This window comes from Augochlora pura, chromosome 4, assembly GCF_028453695.1.
Source record: "Augochlora pura isolate Apur16 chromosome 4, APUR_v2.2.1, whole genome shotgun sequence".
Classification (NCBI taxonomy): Eukaryota; Metazoa; Arthropoda; class Insecta; order Hymenoptera; family Halictidae; genus Augochlora; species Augochlora pura.
This window is the reverse complement of record NC_135775.1, coordinates 19487221-19512287: the sequence shown is the minus strand read 5'-3', so window position 1 is coordinate 19512287 and position 25067 is coordinate 19487221. Positions and strand designations below refer to the sequence as shown.

At 35.8% G+C, this 25067-nt stretch overlaps 1 protein-coding gene across 2 annotated transcripts in view; it reads right to left on the bottom strand.

The window, feature by feature from the left end:
- Positions 1 to 25067, bottom strand: part of Asta-r1 (allatostatin A receptor 1) — a 74041-nt gene that overhangs the window by 31343 nt on the left and 17631 nt on the right. For both annotated transcript variants that reach the window (XM_078179107.1, XM_078179109.1), the window contains exons 4-5: positions 22903 to 23175; positions 15374 to 15619 (exon numbers count right to left, since the gene is read on the bottom strand). In XM_078179107.1, the coding sequence (XP_078035233.1) occupies positions 15374 to 15619; positions 22903 to 23175 (519 nt within the window). The remainder of the gene's footprint in view (positions 1 to 15373; positions 15620 to 22902; positions 23176 to 25067) is intronic.

The following is a 25067-nucleotide window of genomic DNA, read 5'->3' as shown; positions in this document are numbered from 1 at the left end:
GATTTGTTTGAAACATTGCTCATAATTTGGCTTTAATCAATAATTTTTATTCAATAATAAATTAATAATTAATAACGTTTGAATCGGGGGTGAGTTTCTTTGAAAACGCCACAAATGGTACTTTATTTTGTAAAATGTATTATACGCACCTTTAGGATGGTTTATACGGAATATTGAACAAAGCTTAGCTTTATTAAATCAATAATAAATTAATAAATAGTAACTTTTGCATCGTGAACGATTTTCTTTGGAATTGTCAAAAATGGCACTTCATACATGGAATCAAAAGCAGTGAAGGCAAAGTAACTCTATAAATAGCTAAAATAAATGCACTGTGCACAAGAAAATAATTTATATAATGATGTTCTTCGTACTCGCCTAAAATTAATAAAATATTGCAATGCGTCTAAATGAATAAAATCAATTTAATACACTTTCAACCTTTTCCTGTCCTCATTCCGAATAAAAAATCTCCAATCGAAATACACCGAATAAATCTGATGACTGATCCTTGAACTATCACAAGAACATTTAAGAAACCATGTCAAATTTTACGACCCTGTCAGATTCAATTCCATAATCAAGGCAGCGGCCATAAAAACCCCATAAACTCTGGTTACTCTTTTAAATTGTTCGGAGCGTCTCGAGCGTGTAAATCAACAGGGTTCGCCGCGTGTGTCCCACTGATCTGACAAACGAGCTAGTATTCGGGGCGAGGAAATTATGTCGCCGGGAATCGAGATGATTAATTGAGAGGCTGGCACACGCTTGAAATGTGGAGGCTGCGCGCGCGCGAGGCCTACGAGGCCTCGGGTTAAAAAAAGGGGGAGCACGAGAGATAAAAGGTAACGGAAGACGCTTTCTCCCGCGGCGTGGCGTCGGGACGCTAAGCCCCGCCGCCAAATCCGTACCGCCTGACCACTTCCTGTGACAAATTTTCACCACGCAGCTAAAAATAACGACGTTGCGCCCGTGCAACGCGGATAGCGACGTCGATCCCCGCGGCTTCATTCCAGCCGGAGTGGAGCAATCATTTATGGAATCAGTGACAGCACGGACTTCGCTGGGCTTAAACCGATTTATTGGACGATACTTCGACTGCCGAGGATCCGGTGACAACAACTGCGACGGAAACGAAGTCGGGGACACTTCGATTTGGTGGCCGTAATTGGCAGGTGAAAACTACTACCTGCGTTGAAAAGTACTGGAACACCTTTTAAAATGCTATAACTTTTCTAGGACAGGGCTAAAGGACTTGATATTTTTTAATGTGAAAGGTTTAGTGTATAATTAGATGTTCTTTAATTTCGCTGTTATTTAAAATTATATATAAAGAATAAAATACTCTGGTTCCAGGAGTGTTTCAGTATGCTTATCAATTATCGAGATTTAATATACTCATTTTAGTAATTTTTGCTCCAGGGTTAAATAAATACTACGAAACGAGAATTTTAGCAAAAATTCGATTAGAGAAATTTTAAAAATAGTAGCAGTGTGTATATTAATTATAGAGTTTTAATGAACCTATTTTTTCAATTTTTGCTCCGGGGTTAAATGAACACAGTTACGAGATGAGAGTTATGGCAAACATACGAAGTAATAGCAAAATTAAAAAAATACTACTATTTTTTAATAATAGTGTGTATATCAATTATCGAGATTTAATAAACTCATTTTGTCAATTTTTTTCTCAAGGTTTAGATAAATATACTAACGAAACTAGAGTTATAGCAAAAATACGAATAGCAAAATTTAAAAAATACTAATAGAATAGTTTTAAGCGATCATAACAGTTTTGGAAAAATGATTGCCTTTAAATAAATGTTCCAATACTTTAACAAGGGTAGTAGAACTACCAAACCAATAAAAATAACTGCTTCCTAATTTTTTCCATTACAAATCCTGATATAAGACAATTTCAAAGAGAAAATTATCGATTTCCTTTACTCGAGCATATATTACAATAAAAATTGCATGGAATTTGAATAAATCCAATGTGGTTATTCTCATCTACAATCTGCGTTAGTCACGTTTAAAGCACGGTAATTTTAAAGTTAACCCTTATCGAACATGTAATATCCAGACCTAATATATGATCTTACGTGGGGCGCGACACATGTCCGATAAGGGTTAATAATGGGTATAAAGTTCTGCGTGTTTCTTTACGGTACTGTGTTCATTAGATTGCGAATTTTCTTCACTTGTATAAAGCTTATCAAGTATTAACAATGCGGGTTTCTTTCAGGCGTAATAGAGCTAATAATAGCACGAAGAAAACTCTGTTGAAATTCTATTTTGCTATTAGCTTGTGGAAGTTGATATTTGATGATTTGCAGACCGGTGGAAATTGGAAAAAATTGTACCGAATTAATTTTCTGAATAACGTGAATTTCTCTAGATAATAAAAAACCAAAAATACATCAATATAGATATACGATATAGATCTGCATATATGCACAATAAAAATCTGTATTAGACAACATAAGAACTATATTAAACAAAATTAAAATTATTCAGATAAATAAGAATTGTGTTGAGCACGTAAGAATGTGCTTCATTTGAAAAGGAAAAAAGTCAGACAGAACAATACATCGTTTTAAAATACCATCTCCAATTGCACCTATTAATTTTCTTAATAAATGCACATAATACGCAGTCGTTCTATAATATTCCCAGGGCTATACTCCAATTGCTATGGAACCAGCGACACAGCATCCAAATATTCTAGCACATGAATACGTAATCTTCTACAAAGAGAGCGCCATCAAATTCTCTTCTGCATTATGCAACGTTACACCGCACAATGTCTACCGATCAAAAAATGTCTGACCTTCGCCGCTTCCGGCGTCTTCGTCGAGCAACACGCAATCACGAAATGACGCGGGGCACTCGTGCAAATGGCGACGTTTGATCGAAGCTAAGTATGTACAACGAAGCGTTTGTCCAAGAGCCGATCGCGAAAAGTGTGGTCGTTCCGACGATTAACCGCGGTGAATGCGACAACGTTCTAACGAATCGCGAAAGAGCGGAGCTTATCGCGGGCCCGAGAGATCCGCAACAGGAAACAGATAAGACGGCGAATAGGTGCATTCCTCTTTCTCTCCCGCGACCTCACCGGTGAAAAGTCCGAGCAGCCGGCGAACAGTACTTCTAAAATTAGCACCATTCTCTAGCCGGCTTCATCCCTCTCCGCCACGGCTTATTATCTCCTGGCTTGCGGATTCAAAAGCAGGATTGCAGAGGTTGACCTGGTATCATCATCATCCCCCGGCGTGGCTCCTCATCCTCCCCGTCGTCCAGAAGAGTCGACACACTTCCACTTTCGCATTCCGCTCGTCGCGCGCGATCAATCACAACCGATCCGATCGCGCGGCTTTGATAAGGGTGCCATGATATTGCTCTCTCTCTCCGCGCGTCGACTGTATTCCATTTCTACGAGCACCCCTAACCCCGCCGGTGATGTATGACCGTGTATTAGTCCCGGGGGCTCAAAGGGATCGGTTTCGGGAATCAACGAAATTACGGATTCATTGTTTGCTGAATCTGAGCCATTAATCTTCCGTTTCCGAACGATTCTCGCAGAATTCTAGGAAAGTTCTCACGAGTCTTCACGCTTCGGTGAATTAATTTTACCGAATGAAAAATTGTGGGAGTTTGAAGGGGGTCGCGCAAGGCGTGGTCTTCCGCGCGGTGGAGAAATGATCTCGATACTTTGCGGAGAGAAGATTGTTTTGGGAACGAATTTTGATCAGCTGTTGTTGGGAATGGCATTATTAATACGTATTTCACGTATTTATGATAATAACGAGTTAGGTAAAAGCAGTGAGACAATTAACAGTATACAGGAATGATGATATATATTTTTACAAATTATCTAGATTTTTAAAAAATATCAACCCGTATGTAAATGTCATTGCAATTTAACATTTTCTTTATTAGTGCATTATGGACATGATGCATTTTAAAATAGTGATTTAGAATAATGATAAAATAGTGATTAGAGAGTATTTAATAATAATACATTATTGGCATTTTCTTATATCAATAGGCGATTAATAAGAAAAGGAGGACGGAATTAATAGGAAAAGTAGTAAAGCAAATTCGTATTTATTCCCTGTGTCTAACAAGTGATAAATAAAATTCATATCTCCAATATCTAAATAACTTTCTTCAAAGCTTACGCTAACCCCAATATTACACTTCCTTCTAAAAGAAGGAATTCACGAACTCGGTTATGTATCCCTGCATCATATTGATTTTTCCATTATGACGCCAGTTTGCCAACAGAAGGCCGAAACAGTATTCATACCGAACGTATTACCTTTACAGCGAAGATAACGGTGAAAAATAGTAACGAGTAGTTCGCAGATCCCTGTGCACTTATAACGTCAACGTGAATTACCGCGGAGCGTTTGTATTATTAGAGGAATAACAACCTTTCCTAGCTTCGCGTTCCCAACAATGGATTTCCTAGTCGGCGAAACGAGAGTTGCCTCAATGGGATTTAAAAAAAAAATCCTAAACGAGGAAAGCGCGGGAGTCTTCGGCCCGGGATACAACAATTCAGAAAGCAATTCGTCGGCTAATCGCATTGCACACCGTATAACGGTAAACTGGAACTGGAACAATGAAGTCAAAGAGACGCGAACGAGGAGATACCTACATAATTCCGAAGACAGAGAAACTCCATTAAGTCGCTCGAAATGTCCGACAAGAACGAACTAATTACTTCGACACGGTTCCGAATCAAAAGTACGAAGCGTCCCTCTGCCGTTGCTCGGAGAACATCGAATTTTCAAATAGTCTCGCTAAATTCGTCTCGCTAAATTCGTCTCGGAAAAGCTTTTCAAACACGAATCGGAAGTTTGAAATCCCGTTTGCGGAATTGTAAAAATTCGTCTTGCGATCGGAATGGTGTCTTTACCTTGTTAACCCTTTGCCCTACCATTTTCTTTACAATTACTATGATTCGAATTTTGTCCATCGCACTAATTTCATCGATGAAAAAGGAATTTCATATTTATTATTTGCTCACATCTACTTTAATATTTAAATATTGCCAACAAGAGAATAATTAATTTCTGCTCAAAGGAACGGATGAACATTCATACCTTATTATTATAAATCTCCATCGCGAGTCCAACTCGTTAAAGTACGGCAAGGGGTTAAGGTTCGTCAACGCGAATGGCATTATCGAGTGGAATTTGGCGAAGAAATCGATGAGGCGTTCGCGCGAAGCTATTAGTCAGATTTAATCGAAACAAAGGGAGAGCGTGAGAAACGACGCAGGAAGGACGAGAACTGTGTCTGAAGGATAAATGGGACGCTAATTTTTCCGAAACGTCTGAGTGCAGGACGGGTTCACCGGGTCCCTCGGTTTTTATCGCCGCGCTTCGTTCCAGTTCTTCCTCGTCCGCGCTCGCATATTCGAACCGCCTCGCTGTTTTTACCCGCAACGGAGTAAATCTCTTCTCACGTCCATCACCGTGAAACGAAATTGGGTGGTTGCACTCCTCCATGGTAAATCCTATTACCGTCGCTCAAGCCATTTTGATACAAATCGTTTTTACGCCCGCGACCGGAACACTGTTGCAACGCAATTACACGATACACCGGCGCGGATCTGCCAAGACAAATACCCGAATCACGGAAATACCCGTCGCGTTCACCGATTGTTTTCTCGTAACGATGTTAACAGTAACTCTATATTACCTTTATATACGTTATTCACAATAATAACGATTTTGATAATAATTTCTACTGTAATTTTAATAATGATTTCAATATTGATTTTAATATTAGTAGATACTTTTGTTGACGAATTTTAAATATTCAGCAATTATGCTGCAATTATTTATGAACATTTGTTGCATTAGATGTGATAACAGGAAAATTGTTTAATGTAACACTGACACGATTCCACAACCATTATTAATAATCAAATACGCGCGTAGATCAATTTTGAAACATGCAATAAAATTTTCTAATTAAACTGTCTACGAAATATTATTGCATATTAACTAGAACTAAAAATTCATCTGGAAAATTATGTTAACTTTATCCCTGTTAAACAAAGCTGATTTAAAATCGATAAATGCAATCAAATCAAACAGTTCTCAATCAAGAAAATCAAGTTTAAACAGAAGAAGTTACGAAGTACAAAAATAGAATAGGAAGGGTTAGCAATTTTAGTTGACTCTCAACGTAAGAAAACCGCAGGAAAAAAAGCACCGAACTCGAGCCTAATGACTCTGTTAGCAAAGCATCTCTTAAAGATGCTAATTTACTTACACAGCTGCAGTCGCTGCACGTGTAACAAGCGAGACTGAAGTTTGCGTTTAATCTGCTTAGAATTCGAATTTAATTAGTACACGGCGACAACCGTCTTTGTGTTAAGACCTCGTCGCCGTCTTGTCCGACATTGTGCCTTGCAAATGCAAGCTCGCGTTGATGCATAGACAGATTATTAAAAAAAAAACAGACAATACTCTGGTATAATTATTACGAGTTTTTAACGTTATTTATTGCACTTGCGCGGTGACTCTGAGGTGCTACTAAAATTCTTATATCGCTTTTTGTTATTCTATATCATTTTTAATATAACTTTTACGTTATCAAATTTATTTATATTGTTAAAAACTATTAAAATTATAGATGATATAAAATATAAGTAAACACTATAAATATTGAATAAATAAATACTGTAAATATTGAATAAAAACATAAAATAAATATTGATTAAAAAAAAACTATAAAAATAATAACAATATAAATATTAAATAAATGAATACTGTAAATGTCGAATAAATAAATAGTATAAATATTATAATTACTACAGATCAAAGAAATTATATTGAACTTAGAAATAAAAATAGCTTCCAGTGGAAAGGGTTAACAGTGTAATAATTTCATCAGTTTTTACAGACTGATAAATTTTAACGGAAGAGTACCGTTGCACGTGATCCCCCGCATAAACGAAGACTCGATTATTGAGACTTACGGCCGAGCCTTCATTGATGAAAAGAGGAGGGTTATTCATCTTAATTTATTGGCCGGAAGTTAGAAAAGAACTGGGCGAAGCGTGAAATTGTTTTAGCGCGGATTCTCGAGGCGTTCCCGGGCAATTACGGCTCGTTTTTCAGATTTCTAGCGTAATCTGATGTCAAGTAGTCGGTCTGATTCTGATTTATGGCCCGACCTCGTTCCTTTGGCAGCAAAGTAAACGCGGTTCGATTCCTGGCCGTTTTCCGCCCCAATAGCTCCCACCCACGTGTAAACAATCGAAAATTGTTATTTACGCGTAATGGTCCACGGTCATTACATGGAACCGTGGTCTATTTTCCTATGCGACTTGGTTATGTGGTCTATTTTCAACGAAAAAGCGGACAAAAGTTATTGCATAAAAGTATTGCCATAATGAAGAAACTAATTCATTAATAATTAATTTTATATTTGATTAATAAAGTAGAATGGTTCTTTTTAACATTCGTCCATTTTTAATCATTGGAAATTAAAATCGTCGCTCGTAATTATGTTTTCTTTTAATATTAAATGATGAGTGGTGGAATTAATTATAACTAGTATGTATTTGAATTGTATCAAATTGTACTTTGATACTATCTATATCTAAATAAAATGATACTAAGTTATACTGTATACTATATGTATATGTGTAGTAAACTAAAATATGTGAAGTATACTAACTAGAGTGTAAACGTTTTTGATTTTGCAAAAATAACTTTCTCGCAATTTTAACTAAAAATATTGACACGTTAAAATATTAATATATTTACACGAATAAAAGTTGTTCTTTATAATTATTGTATATACAATAAATGCATTACGAAAACGAAAATTCTTACAACATAAAAATTTAACCCTAACAACCTCATAAATATCTAATGAAGATTACAATTAACTAATAAGTTATATAAATAAAACGATAACAATCAAGTTTAATTGATTACATTTACGATATAATTATAATTAAACCTAAAATAACCAATTTTAATCATTTCGTACCCAAAGGAACCTAAATCTATGTGCCGACGATATCAAATAAGAAGATAACACCCGAATATACGATTTTATTCAAAAAATATTGGTTCCCGCGTTCCGGGTGCAGATAACCCACAGTGCATCGTATTTTAAGCCGCAACGGTCCTCCGAGTGGAATCAACTCGGTAAGGCGGAACTCCGGAACTGTTCTCGTACACTCGATCCCTTCCGCTATCTCTCGATACGTTTAAACTTATGCTTTGCCCGCGGTGCACCCTTTTACCATTTGTACCGTGCTTCTTTTGATCATTGCCAGATATCCGAAATTCGCCGTTCTTATACCCGTTTCGGTAGTTCCGTTGCGATCGGGGAACATAATCTGCGGCAAGCTGTTCAATCGATACACGACTCTGTATCGAAGATCACGAAATTCATTTCGTTCCGGATGAATTTCGATGAAACATGCTACGAAATGGTATAGCCTAGTATATTTTAGACAGCCGCGAAACGAACTGAATTTTATTTTAGATTTTCGATGGGCTGGTTCGATAATTTAATCTTGCAATGAAAATTGGGGAAGGTAAAACGAAAATTGAAGAAGCCGAGCTTCTACCAGAAAATAATATTTTATGTTAATATAATCTAAAATATATAATATAGTATACAATATAATACTGATGTAAATATTAGTAATAATTCGAATTTAAATTTAGGTAAAACATGTTTAACATGAAAACATTGTCTCTGTTCTTCTGATTCTGGTAATTTATTTATAACAAAACTAGACGCTGGACGCATAAAATAGTCAAGTAATTTTTAAATTTTCCATGCTCGACAATAATAATAGATTATTGCTCATCGTGTAAAAATATAAAATCGAAATATTAAGAATCGTGTCGCGGAGAACAAAGTTTATTAATAACGAAAGAGAGGAGATGATTTTCAGAAATAAAATAGACGGACTGTCTCGTTAAATCGTCGCTTCCGTCAATCTCATTAAATTGTTACCGGCGCCTTTACAACTCTCCTCTCTACCAATATGCAGACGGGACCCTCATTTTCACTTCAGACACGTTAATTGAGTCAGCACACTTCGGCCGTTTCTTCTTTTTCCATTGAAAGTTGGCTGCCCTATAAGCAGTCGCGTATGCCCTAATGAAAAAAGTTTCGAATCCCTTCGTACGAGAAACTGCATTAGCATTAACATGCAGACGCGACGCGTTCGAGATATTTGCATCCTATTTGCGCCTTTGTCTGCCTCTAATCACGTGTTTAGAGGAATTCTTAGAGACTTTCCCCTCAACAATCCGAACAATTATTTAATTCTCGAAGCAACTACTTCTCTTTGGAACAGATTATTTAGTTAAAGAAAATTTGTATTTTTTGGCATTTATTTTTTCAAAAAGAATTGTCCAAAATTCTGTAAAAAATATATCATATCTTTCAGAAAAAGACAAAATTCTTGTTATTCATTTCAAATAATCACTCTTTCTCTTAATAAATCAATCCAAGGAATTAGTATTCACAAAATAAATTTTCTAGTTAAATAAAACCTAATTCGCATTTATGTTATCAAGAAGAATTGTTTAAAACAAAAGAACACCATATTTATCAGAAAAAGATACAAAGTTTCTGCTATTCGTTTTAAAATCTCGCATTTCATTAAAAGAATCCCTGAAAAATCCCTGAAATTAATTAAATAAAAATTCCTTCCCATCTACCCAAAAATTGGGTTATCATAAACATTTTCTCTTAAAATATCTGCTATTATTGCCTCCGCAAATAATTTCTAAACGCACGAAATCTAAATAAAATGAACGCCAACCCCGTCCTCCGCCGACCAACTCTCAATTAATCATCACCCAAATGCCCACTTCACGGTCACTTAATTACCCATTAATCTCCGCCAATTAGGTCCGAAGAGCCACCATATCCGATCCACGGCCAACTTCATTAACGACAGATTAACAGACCCGACACCGGGCTACGGAAAAAACGATGGGCCCTCCTCGGATCATAAACACAGGTACCGCGCCGGATCATTAATCAATGCCGGCGGCGGCGTTCCGAAAGAGACTCGCAAGAACCCGCGCAACAGGCTAACAAAACTCTCCCGAAGATGGATCTTTATCAGCCGCGGAGGATAAGCGGAAGCTTCTGGTTTCCCGGCTTTCCATTCGACGCACCGAATGATCGCGACACAACTTGTCGACGGTAATTCGCCGAGTAAGAAGACAAATGTCCCGTCGTTTAACAAATGCTTCCGAGCTCGGTTAAGTCTCTCTCGCCTCCTCCCCCTTGCTTTTAATTTCGTTCCACCATAAACACGCCCTTTCTTAAACCCGAGGGAGCACTTCCCTCCGATGTTATTTATGTCGCTCGCCTAAACTTTAGAGTTCAGGCGACGCGCCTAGAGACGCTTTTTTTAGATCAGTGAGAAAATGTGACTGCACTTTGTGCGACAATGTGAACGCTAGATTCTCATTGTTCTTGAGACAGGGGTATGAAAATTGGAGATTATGGTTTTCGATATATGTTATAGATTACGTGCAAGTCATCTTAACCCTCTTAGTACTGAACAACGATATATTGTTGTTGGCTATTGTTGGAAAAATAGTTTTCTTAATATTTTTATTAAACAACAAAGGGCTATTCAAAATTCTTGCAATTTCTTTCCGAAACTTGATCAAACTTCGTGAAACGAGATTTAAACATTTCGATCAGATTTAGACTCTTTTGGCCGGTACTAAGAGGGTTAAGGCATCATTGGAGGCTATTTTAATATATGATGCTCGAATAAATTATAGCAGTGTATTAAGCTTTCTCTCGACAACTTATCGATTTTAGAATCTTCAATTGCGGAAATGATGCGCTGCTTCAACAATTCGACGGTTAAATCAGTTAATGCTTCCTATTTAAATTCTGCATTAAATAAGCTTTCGTTTAAGTATACATAAGCTCACTTTCAATGGCTGGGCTGCGCGGACGTACAGTTCCAGAATAACAAAACTTGGAAACTCCACGAACTTACTTGGTATCGTCTCTAGTTTCGTGTTTTCGAAGAAAATGAGTTCGTAGAGGAGATGATAGTGGACGGAAAATGACCGTCGATAATTTCTACTGTGTCGAATAATGTGTATACTAATTATTTTTGTATGTTAATAATAATTATAATAGCTGACTTATTGATTTATTTAATGGACAATTTTACTTCGAATAAAATCATATTCGAATAATTTTTCGATTGTGTCCTACGAATAAATTTTTTAAATAAAATTGTATTCGACTAATATTTAGAATATAGTTTAATTCGATTAATATTTCGAATAAACTTTTATCTAAATAAAAACTCAAATGAATTCTACGAATAAAATTTTGAATAAATTCTACGTATATCATTTTATCTGAACAAAGTTTCGAAAAAATGCTACTTATACAATTTTAAATAAATTAAATAAATATAAAGAATAGAATTTCATTTGTTATTTATTACAAGGAGGTTTCTAAAGAAGTATAGATGTATAATCACAGTGAAAAATATGAAACAGGTGTCTCGTTCGATATACAAAAAATTCATGTCTCCAATCATCCCTGATACAGTTCTACCAACTTAAAGGAACACATTGCAGGAAAAGAAGAAGAAGTTGTACAGTATCCGAGGAGAAAGGGGAACCAATGTGCTTGCAAGTCGCCCAGTATCGCGAAAATCTCGCGGAAGATCGATATCGTGACGATCGCCACGGAAGAATCTGGCCGAAAGTAATTCGCGGCGATGTTTCTGTCGCGCGCGGAGGGGTGGGAAACTTAGATTGACCTTTCTGCGAGATCAGCGGATTTTTAAATTAATATTTAGCGAATTCAACTCGGATTAACCCGTTCGCTCTGTTCAGCAAATTCTTGAATTAGTACTCCGGGAATTCGAGTCGTCCGAAGTTGCAGGAAAATCGAGGGAAGAAACTTCCGCGCCGCGATTTTCGTGCATGTATAAGGTGTCCCCGAATTGTTGTCAAGTATAGGACTTGTTTTTAGAATTTATGTAAAACGAAAAATGCAAAAATTCGAACCACGTTGATAATTCATTAATTATTTGCTTTCAAATAAATCGAAGAATATTGGAAATTATATTGAAGTTCTTTAGATTTAATAAATTATGAATAAATTGAGGTTGTGTTAATTATTAGTGAAACTTTTGTATTTTGACTTTTGAAAATTTATGTTTGCTAAAATATAGCAGATTGATTGGAAGTGATGTGACGGAGGTAAATTATAAATCATAGAAATCTAATTGCTTTCAAGAGTAATTACTAGATTATGGATTTTTATGGGAATACTAATTTTTTCATATGATCGTCAAGAAATTAAAATTAACCAACAGTGTCCCCTATCAACTGGAATATAACTCATTGTAAAAAAGAAATAAAATTACAATTAGCCCTTGTTAATTCATACATTTTCTTGCAAATTTCTACCTGCCATAGATGCATAAATATATTTTGTATTATCTCATACACGCGACCATAATAAAACCAAAAAATCTGTGTGTTTAACAATCGCTTCCCCCGCGGTCGACGAAAAGGTAATTCACCGCGTCTAAAATTGAACTTTCCATCGAGACAATTGTTCACGTGATACTATAAAGGAATGGAAATTCGAACGTCTTTCGGAGGAGCACTCGTCCGCGTCGCAACGCTTGAACAGAACGTAATGCGCCAAAGAGATAAGAAAGCGGGAGGGTGGGCTCGGTAGAACAAGATGGTAAACATGCGAGAGAACGAAGGAAAAGTAGTTGGAAGAAACTAGTCCACTCCGGGCTTGTACCTCGAACAACTTTGGAGAAGACGAATGCGTTATACTCACGAGCATTGTCTACTGGAAGGACAGAGCGACGTTTATAATTGTACTTTTGGGTGCAAGAATTGCGCCGAGTCACGAAGATTCTTTTTCGCTCAGCTGCCCCGATAAATTCACCGGGGCTGCCTGTGCGCGTCGTGAAAATCTCGCTGGTGTGCTCTTAAGAAATGACGAAGTGATTGCGAGTTTTTCGAGTAGATAGCTTCGGGCCTAACCACAGCGACTCTCATTAATATTAGAATACCTTTTGGGATACAATAACTTCTTTAGAATTGAAGGAAATGACTTGAATTTGAGATGCCTTAGACTGATTTCTTTTTAATGTCAAGGGAAATAGTTTACCTAAAATGATAGTAAAAATAAAATCTCTCGAATTTTAACTTTTAGATACAGAATATATAATAAAAATCGGTCGATGTTTTTATGATTATTATGAAAGATAAAAGTGTTTTTTATCGGCTATATAAAATAGAAGCTAGATAAAAATGTACTTCTTCTTGTAATGATATTAATATAGTAAAAATAATTAAACAGAATTTTTAAAAACTTCTTATTGCTCTCTATTTCATTGATACATTTTATATGCATAAAATACGCATTCTAGTTATAAGTTACAAACAATTAAAGGTCATAAAAATGCCAGTGCGAAGATCAATGCCATTGAAGCTATCAGTATGCATATAAATTATCCAACTAGAAAATTAAAAATCGAGAACTTTAAATTTTTAACTATCATTCTAAATAGTAATAAAATAATTTTAACCACTCTACAATAAACTATACAGTTATTTAGTCCAGTTCGCCAAAAGTTATTGTATTATTAAAGACGTTCGCACACTTCACGCCAGGGGTGACTAAATAAACACGAAATAAGTATGCAATATTCCGGGCTCCGCGCTTCGGCAACAAATTGAAAGGGTTAACGGCAAAACAAATGGGCGGTACCTCCTGGACGCTGTTTATCAGTGTGGCGATTACAAAGGATCATCGACGGAACTCCCGGCGGCAATCGTCCGACGCAGAAGCGGCGCGGCGATGGAAAATATAGGAAATTGCACTTGCGCTGAGGCGAGGAGTGTAATTTACAGCGGGAGAGAGGGGGGCGGTTGCCGAGGCCACTGGGGTAGGCTGGACGATCCCTATGAGCGTGGGTCCCGGATGGCCTTGGATTTCCAACTTGAGAATCTCTACGCCTACAGCGACACAAGTAGCGCTCGGAGAGAAGAGGCAGCGCCAGGGTGGAGAGAAAAAAAAGAGAGAGAGAGAGAGAGAGAGGAGGAAGGGAATGTGTTTTCAAAGCCCTCTGGCACGTCCAGGAAACAAAGGAAGTTTTTTCGGGAGGTCGAAGAGCGAATAAGGTAAAAAGATGTGTTTCACTCTGTCGCCATTATGAACGGCTAATTGCCTCCGAAGTAATTAATCCTATCCGGGAACGCGGCGCGAAAATATCGGACCTCCGGTGAGACGCTAAAGCGAGGTAAACGTGGAACTTGGAATGCGGAACCCTGGGAACTGTGATTTTATTCGAATCTGTTGCATTTTAACAGCTGAATGAACTATTTGGTACATTATATTCAGTCTGCGGATTTTATGAATTTACAATAAAGTTAATACAGATTTCATTTTGAGCAGTGGACAGATTCAAGTACTTGGAAAGTATTAACATACTATTTGTAAATTATAGAAATTATTAAAGTAAAAATTGAATGGGTATCTAGTAAATGTTGCTTGCAATTAATCCAGCACATTTTAATATTGCGTACTGATTATGATCTCAAAGTAGAAGACATTTTAAAGTGATCGTAATTATATGCAGGCAAAAATGGTCGAGGATCTATCTAAAGAAATATAATTGTTAAATGAGTCTTACTTGTGATATATTATACTCAGTAAATAGATCCTTTTAAAATAATTTTAATAAGATTGATTTAAAGCATTGACACTCCTAACTTTTTTTGATATTCTTTTCTTATAAATGCGTGAATTCTACAGTCTAGTAATAAAATTCAGTAAGCGATTAACGTGTAGCTTAATACAACGAAATTCTAATGAATAATCTCCGCGATCATTGTTAGAAATAATTCATACCATCAGGAACATAACACAGGATTAGTTTTGCAACTGAGACTATTAATTGTACATTAGGGAATTTAATTATTACAGTTACTTGTTTAAATTGACAATTTACATGAAACCTAGCTACTCCAAATTCTCATTATTTTGTAATGAAGTATTAATAATTGCGCATTGCAAATACACGTTTGGCAGTACTATAATTCAACAAAACTATATTCATCGTAAAGTCGTTTAGGATACTTAACTTAATTAGTATAATAACACGTATATCTATAAATCAATTTATTTTGTAATTTTCTGTTTGATTTACGTTGGATAATTTAACAATTAATTCAAAGACTTTCGTATTGTTTGAATAAAAGCTCTGCAATTTACCTAATAATTAATAATTGATCTAATATTGAATAATGTACTTAATAAAGTATAGAAGTATAAAAATGGCACTCACTTAGGGTATGTCGCCAGTACTGGAAGCTCTCGTAGTCCTCGTCACTGGTCCCTGCCTGTTCTGATCCGACCGTGGTGTGCAGTAGATTATTTTCCGGAATGCTTTCCGGAAACTGTCGCTGAGGAACGCGTAAAGGAAAGGGTTGACGCAGCTGTTCATGTAGGCCAGAATGTGGCTCCCTATTTGCACCATTATCGTCGTCGGTGTCAATGAGTACACGTTTAATGACTTAGTCACCAGGATCACCTATTGCAAAACATCAAAAGCATCGAATTAATTAATTATTGCACCTTTATAACAAGATATATAGTTTAGACGAGCGAACACGGAAACTCAATATTATAATTTTGATATTGTTTAATCTTTTCAAAGTGCGCAATAAATATGCAGCTTAACCATTTGCAAACTCTATAAAAATTTAAATTCGAAATAAAGCCTTTGACTTATGGTATTTTTATTTATAGGAGTGAATTTATAAAATTAAGTTTTATAATTTATAATATTTAACTGTCACCTTAATTTTGCAGCGCGCTATTACAAGTATTACTGGTTTTTAAATTGATATTTATGAACCATGGAGCAATTAAAGTAATTCGCTTTGTCTTGTCTTCTAGTAGCAACCATATTCATTTCCACTCGTGCTATTCTTATCACAAAATTATATATTAATTAAATATAATCAGAAATAGCGCACAAAATTATCGGTATAATATTAAAAACTATAAAACGAAGAATCTATCATCTGCCAGTTTTAAAAACTCTTCAACGCGTCCTCTATTTTTTTCTCTATTTCCAGCAAAATGTTCCTCGATACTTTCCGGCGAAACGTCAAACTTGCTCTCCTTTATTTGCATAATTTCAAAACAGCCAGGTATTTCTCGACAACCGAGCACGACTGATGCTTTTAACTCGAGTACGCTACGCGAACAGAAATTAAAACACTGAGACTACCGATTAATTACGGTTTAAATATTTGACTGACACCGTTCACCGCGGTACTCCACCGTGGATGATTATTGTAAAAGCGACATCACAGATCTGTTTCCGAGTGAAAGCGACGGCATTACACGAGTGCAGAATTCCATTCGATTAGGACAATTCTTCGTTGAGAGCATTCCGATAAACGCGTCCGTCAATTACGCTCCGGTTTCATTACATCGTTGACGGAAACCGGAGAAAATGTTGTATTCGGTACGATTCGATTGTTTAACCCCTTACCGTACTTTGACGAGTCCGACTCGCGATGGAAATTACTAGTAATAAATTATTAAGTATGGATGTTATTCTGTTTTTTAACCCTTTGCACTCCGTGCCATCATGGAGGTTACCTACCAGCGCTTATGAACAATTATAATAATATTCAATTATTATAATAATATTCGATTTATATGAATTTGTAGACATCGAGAAATAGTTGCAAATCGCTTTAATGTTCAGTCATATACCAGAATTACGATGTCCCCTGAGAGGGGACAACGGAGTGCAAAGGGTTAAAATTGGAATAAAATTCTAATCCCTTGTTATTAATATTTAAGCATACAAGTAAATTCGGGCACGGGATAAATATTAATGGTCTGTCCCTTCTAAGAAATTATGTCAATTGAAAAATTCGTAATCGTAGTAACTGTGAGGAAATGGTACGTCAAAGGATTAACGACGCGACCAGAGACGGAATCGCGATGTACAAAATCTAACTTCCCGTCGCAGATAAAACGGGCAACTTCTTATCTCGTTCCCGGGGACAAACATTTCATCGAGTCGACTCGATAAAACTCGTTTCCCTGGTGTGTTCGCCTGCGACGTGTGCTCGCTGTAAGCTTGTCGCCGTTCCAGCAAGAAAATCGCACGAATTCCGTGCAAATATTCGCCGCGTTCTTCCCACGGAACAAAAGGACAAAAAGTTGCATTAATATAAATGGACCAGCCACGGGATTACGTGGCGCAACGCATTTTTCTCCGCGCCATGACTGCCGTTTTGACACTTCACCTTCCATTATGGCGCGCAGGTTCTCACGGCCACACGAAACAATCGAAATTTCTTGGTGAAGTTTGCATAACCCCATGGATCAATAGGGCAGGTGTCAAAAATTCGAGGTGTGAGAAATTAATAATAGTGGCGTGAGAAATTAATATATTGACTTATTCGGATATTAACCCTTTGCAATCGAAGCCATTTTTACTGTAATCCTAAAATAACTTTTCTGACATATTGCATTTGCATTTTATATGACAAAATGTTTTTTATGGATATGAAACTGAATCTTGTAACTCATACAACAACAGTTATACTTTTAATAATTTTTTTAATTTAATTCTTCATAATATAAAAATTATTTTGGAATGTACCGTAACAATTTTAGTGGTACATCAGAGTCACCATTCAAGAGCAAGGGATTAATTTCTCTCCTTCACGAGAAAATAAAGAAATCATTTTTTAACGTGTGAAATTAGTATTATTTAAGGTATTTTTATTCGTAGAATTTATTCAAGTTATTCATCAATTTCAATTTTTCTAAGATAAAAGAAAAGTGAGAATTAATAGCCATAAAAATTGAAGTGAAGCGAAAAATGATTCGAGAATTCACTGAACGGGTTCCATCAATGCATTTGCAAATATATCATAGTGACATCGCAGCATTTAAAATGCGCACTAAGTTGTCCCTATAAAGGATCATTATCAGCGAAGCGATCGCAATTACCAGCGAACCGAGGCTAATTACTGAATTTCGCCGTACCATTTCCTTGCCGCAATTTATCTTCCGTCACCATTAACGCGAATAGGGGTCGCAGTTAATTGCTATCGCATCGGTATGGTCCGCGAAATTTTTCCAGAGCGGCCGCCACCGCCGCCTGCCTTCCCCGAAACGTTTCGAACAGAGAGGACACATTTCAATCCCCAAGCGGCAGTTCTCAATGAGCTCCGCAGCGGTTTGCGTGACACCGGAGCTCGCGATAACTCCGACAGATTATTGTGTACATCGTCGAGGACTTAATCCTATTTGCGCGTCACCGTGCAATCAGAACGCATCGCGGAACGTTCTTGCAAATCGGACCGGCTCGGCCAGAAGCACACCGTGGTAAAACAACTGTCGTTAACACGTACAATCGCGATGGGCTCGCAACGGCGATCGTTGAAATCGCTTTTGAAAGCGGGCGATAGTTACAATTCATATTTAATATCGAAAAGTTTTGATATGGTTTTTCGAAACGGGCCTTTATGTTTCAAATACTGTGATTCGGTGCAACTATATACTTTAGTGACTTTTATTAACCCCTTGCAGTACTTTTATCTTCGCAGTTACAATGGTTAAATAATTTTCGATTGGAATAATTTCTTAGAGGAGAAATAATAATAATAGAAGAAATAATAATAATAATTAGTGGCAGAAAGGCAGAATTTTTTTTCGACTTAAGAAGATGAAATAAGATTCATACTTAACAGGTTATTGTTAAAAATGAGTCGGACTCGTTAAAGTACAGCAAGGGGTTAATTCTAAACCTAATACTTAGCGAGCAATTTCGCTTCATTTTTTAAATATTTTCTTCTCTTTCTGCTAATCTGCAAAAATCTGTGATAAAATTGCATTTTCAATTTGATATTAGGAAATAATTGATATTAAGAAAAATAAAGCAACATTATTTAATAATTACTAGGTTTAGGGCAAATAAAGATGGATACCTTTTTGCTCAAAATTCAATATCCTTCCTGATATAAAAAGTGTAGAATAAGATATAAAATATAGCACAAGTTGCATGGACCATCCTGTATATAAATACATTATGCACGATGTTGATTTGAAAATTGTTTATATTAGGAAAAATAAAGCAAAATTAATGATTAGTTATTAGGGCAAATAAAAGTCGATATCTTTTTGTTCAAAATTCGATATTTTTCCTGATATAAAAAGCATAGTATAAAATATAAAATATAGCACAAGCTGTATGCATCACCGTGTACATATATTATGGATGATATTCATTCGAAAATTTTAAATCTGAATATTTCGTAAACGACACATTTTTAACGAAAATACAACCATTAATATATTCACTTTAAATGATCATGTTGGGATCACATTAGCGCGGTGACGTTTTTCCCATTTCTCCACCGGTTCTCGCATCCGCCCGCTTCCCGATTCCATCAGATTGCACTTTTCGCCGGTGCTTGTGTGTATCATAAAGCCATTCGTTGCACGCTGTTGCGCCGATTCAACGGTTCGTAATTTGTTAAAGAGCGGCTGGAACGCGTGGACAATGTTTGAAATCACGTAACACGTGTGCTACACATCGCACGACGTTAAAGGCTGGAAATATCGCTTGGGCTTTTATAGCTGAAAGCTGCAGTGATTACTTTTCTCTTGCATTGTTTTCTTCTTTTTTTTTTAGCGAAAGCGAGACGATTCTGTAACGAGATAATTGAAACTCAAAGACTTCGGTGCGGAGATTAAATAGCTGCTGCTGTCACAGCAGGATAAAGTAAGGTAAGCAGCTTCAGGCAATTTTGAAAAAGAGATTGTAATGTGGTGGAGGAGCTTTGAGTCTTTGGTAGAATTTGACTAATAATTACTACGCAGATTTTATGCATTTATGAGATAACTGAATAAGTGTAATTTAATGCAATAATAATATTAAAAGAATTTTAGAATATCTGTGTATCATTTTTGACTTAAAATTATTCAATAACGAAAAAATATCTCAAGTTTGGTAAAATTGATGAACTCAAGCTCTTCTCTCTCTCTCTCTTTCTCTCTATGATCTCTTGGATTTTTGAAATGTTTAAAGTAAAAAAGAAGAGAAGCTTGATATTGTTCTAGCAACTTTGAAATCTTACTCTCACAGAAGTCCCACTTTTTAGTATACTCAATTAACCCCTTGCACTATCGATCCTTTCATGCTATGACGATTAGCACTTAATCGGACTTAATAATTTTCCTAATAGGACCAGACAATTTTTATTTCTTTTATTGTCTTTATTTACCTTAGAAGAAATTAATAATATTCATATTTAGTAGAGCTTGCATAAAATCTTCACCACGAGTCTGACTGACTCGTTATTGTAGTGCAAGGGGTTAAGTGAATTTTTAACATCTTTGTGCAAATGTTTTGAAAAACGACATTACAAAAGACCGAATATTTTTCCTGTTATTTTGAATATTTGTGAGGATAAGACAACGTTAGATTGAAAAAAAAAGGAAAGTAGCTTGCGAGATCGGAATAAGTATTCCACATAAGTATCAAAGTTTTGCAGGAATGGGTCGCATGAATGGGAATACCTAAAAATCTCGGCTGTTTTCGTATACGTCGGGAAACTGGTTGAAACAAAGTGAAACTTTCCGAAGTGATGGACAAAAGGAGAAATATCGCCGCGGAAACTTTAACTCGCTAGTGGCAAGAAGAACGTTGACACGTGGCCTACATTTCGAACAACGAAATTTTAATATCTGATTCGAAACGACACGGAGTTTGTTAAACGTGCTAAAGTAAACAAGTGCTTAAAAATATTTTGCCTATGTTTAGATACGAATGTATGAATATATTTAGGTACGAGTATATGAATACATTTAGATACGAATGGCAAAAATATAAAAGTTCTCCTCATTTGTATGTATATCTTATATTTTATGCTAAATTCGTTATGGTCTCTCATTTCAGATGCGTCCATTAAATGCAACCGTGAAAGCATTTTTTATTATATTAGGAAGCTGCGTATGCAATGCCGGATTTTTACTGCATGTGAATGTTATTTATGTTGTATTATTGTTTATGACACGAACAGTTTTAACAGTAGAATTTTTTCAAAACTCTGTATTTTTGTCAATTATTTTGAGTTACGTAGGTACAGACTGTGGTTTATATGAATTTCTGATAAAAATGAGCAAGTACAATTTAAAATAATAAAGAAAAATTTTAATGCATTATTTGCAATCTATTTAAATCGAAGGAATAACGAATTTGTTATTTAGTTTCTATATCTTGCGTTTGATACAGATAAAACTTCCATTTTCCATTAAAATCCGCAGTTTAATTTTTCTGTGAGAAAACCGTTCGAAAATGAAATTAATTAAAGTATGACATTTTTCAACATCCATTTACCCGAACCATCGCCAACACTTGTTAATTTTTTAACCGCTTGTAACTGTTTTTACGAAATAAACACATTGCAAACAGTATTATGCAAAATATTATTAAAATCTCCTCGTATATTCATTCGAAAGACTGTGATATTAAAAAGAATAACATTTAATGAGAAAAGTATATCGAATATACTAAATCTGTTTATACTCGAAATAGAATTTTTTATCGTGGTTTACTTTGTTAATATCCCGTTAGCGGCCGTAAAATTAACTCGCTGCCACATAGTATGTGGCGGAACAGGTTGCGAGACCATTAAAGGGAATTTAACGTGTGAATATTTCAGTCCACGTCAATTCAAGGAGCAATATTATTTTATACCGACGAACGTTACCCTTATGCAACCGAATATGCGCCAGCGACCTCAATCACGAAATAAATTATAAGGCAATATAGTTTCTCTTTTAAAGCAAAGTATGATCGCGGCGTGGACGTAAACGGTAACCGGTGGACGTATTTTCACACGTGGTATAATAGCGGAATTATTCAAGACCACTGCGTTACATTATTCACTCTGTACAGAATTTACCAAGTAAGTGGCGTACTTATCATAGAAATTGCAACGCTTTAAAAGTATCAAATTCTGCTTCCACGCTTCAGCGACGATTTATATTTAGTGCTAAACTGTTCTGGCAATTCATGTGGCAGTACTAAAAGACGACGTTGGATAACTTGGATACACAAGTCGACCATGATTTTGCAAGATGTTTCTTCAGTTATTATAATAAAAGCTTAGTAATCGTGTAGATTAAATATGTTCACTTTAACACTTTGATTTCCGTGTCGCTCATACTTAGGTTAGATTTTAATATTAATTTTTAGCGCTAATATATTATATCTTATGTGTATAATGCATTATTATGATAACCTAGTTTTCGTTTAATTTTATCCTAAAAAGGACCTGTTTTATTAAGACCCGTGCAAGGTAAAGATATTGACAAAATTATATTGTTATAACAAAAATATTAATGTTATACAATTTAACTTCTCAATTTTATTTCGATTATGTGAGATAGGTAAAATAATATTCTGAATAGCAAATTTTAAGAAAATAACTACAAAAAGTATTCTATTCAATGCTTTATGTTTTTAAAATGACTACTTCATTTTACGTTATTAAAATAAAATATCTGACGCTCTGGCCGCGAATTGCCAGAAATATATATAAAAATATAATTACAACATATAATAAAATATCAAATTTACTAAAACCTTTGATTTACTATTTGGAAACCTATCATTGAAAATATTATTATATTATTCAAATATTTTCTCTGTGACTAACACGCAGGCATAGTGAACGCGAAACACAGCGTTTGAAAATCGCATAAACGAGTGACTCGAGAGAGGATATAGTTATCAAGGTCCCTCGTTAGACATGCGAGAACGATACTAACCTGGATAGGACACCAACAAACAGCGAAAACGCCGACGACGACGAGCACCAGCCTCGTAACGCGTCTCCTTCCGCGTCGACTCTCGGCGCTGACGCGGGAGCGACGCCACAGCCTGACGAGCATGCAAATGTAAAAATAGCATATCAGCATCAGTGGCAGCAGGTAGCTCGTCAGGAAAAACGACATTTGGAAGAACGGCCAATCATACTGCGGTAGGATTCGACAAGCCGTCAGATTCTCCGACGACGGCGACGCGTCGTCCACGTCCTGAAACTAAAGCGGAATCTGCATATATAAAGGGGAGCAGCCTCACCCCCCACCCCCCTGTGGGAACGGATAGCGCGTCGCGGACGTGTTGGGCGCAAGCTATGCGCGATCGTTGATCGAATCGGTCGCAATACGGGAAACATTCTTTGTCGAACGTGAGACAGTCCCCGAATGGAGAGGGCGACGGTTTTTCGGACGCCTGAGGATTTATGGGTACTGCGCAGCGCGTCCGAACACCGAGCGTAATTTAAAGGTTCGAGAATGATCGCAAAAACTGTTGCCAAACACCGAATTTAACTGTACTTGTATATTTTCGGCTGAAATGTGTTTCGGTTCAAGGACATAAATCAGGGGATAGGCGTGTTTGGTAGAAGATGATACAGAATTAATATTTATTTAATCAGCTGTTACGATCACTTTGAGAATTGTTTCAGTTTTTTCTTTTTTTATTATACCGCGCATGTTCTATTTTTTTTCCTTTTAAGTGCGAAATTTTTATAAAGTATATAATTTAATACAAAAATATTTATGATGTGCTATTCTTAATATGTTAGTTGTTTTTGACGTTTATTTATGACAATATTGCCATTTCATCATGACTCGACAATGTTACATTATTCTTAATGTGGTAGTTGTTTTTGACGTTTCTTTGTGACAGAAAATGTTGTCAATTAGTCATGATTTGTCAAAGCTAGGTAAACAGATTAATAAGAGACAGTATATTCATTTAATTAGTAGAGAAATGAAGCATTGAATTTAATATCGTACTTCTGTGTAAACGATTCTGAAGTAAATCAATGAAAACGCTTTATTTAGGGGATGGCTACGATTTATATACATTTAATAAATAACGTGTATATTCTTTTTGCCAGTAGAGAATTTTTGCAACATCGTCTGTAATTTCAATATTCGACAATGATCGCAGAAACAATTGCAGTTCTCAAGCATAAAATTTAATATAAATACTTCAGTATAACTGCTTCTAAAATAAATCAATGAAAACGCTTTATTTAGGGGATGACTACGATTTATATTTATTTAATAAATAACGTGTATATTCTCTTTTCTAGTAGAAAATTTTTTGAACATGTGTAATTTAGTCTTCCGTTGCAATAAAATGAGACTCGAAACTGTTCGACGCCGCGCTCGTAATATCAGGGCTGAATTTCATGAAACTGTAGCTGTCTATTTCGTTTATGCATACGATACGGATATAATAGTTTGCGAAATGCGAAACTATGTACCTCGTCATTCGGCAATCTGTGCTGCATAGGAATGCACGGGCGTATAATAATTTGCATATTACAACAACAAATAATTTCGAAATCGTTGCACGATACTTAACACATTGTACGCATTGTACGGAATACGTTATTCAGCTCCTCGTTACCAACCGTTGTTACAATGATTCTCCGGGGAACGTTATTATTATACGTTCATGCAAACGGAGATACGTTTTTTGACCAAAACTCTATGAAAAATATTCTCATACGAGTTAATATTTATAAAATCATAGTTTGTCTATTTTCTTTAAATATTATGACAGATACAAAAAACTAAAAAGATGAAAGTAAAAAGAATATAATTTTCACTAATATAGCAACTAAGAGTATTAACTCCTAATATAGATATTGTATAGAATTAATATAGAATTTGCTACAAAGTTATGTCACTATTATTATTATTTATTATTATTATTACTTAATTGCTTGATCGCGTGCGTTATGGTCATTACTACAGATAAAACTCTTTTATAATCTCGATATAATTTTCTATATTTATAGTATTGTAAATGCAAAAGGCAAGCGTTAGATTCTAAGGATAATGTAGCTTTTAAGACAATATAGACTGTTAGCTATGCTTGCGATGGCAACAGTTAAACAACGAAGATCGACTAA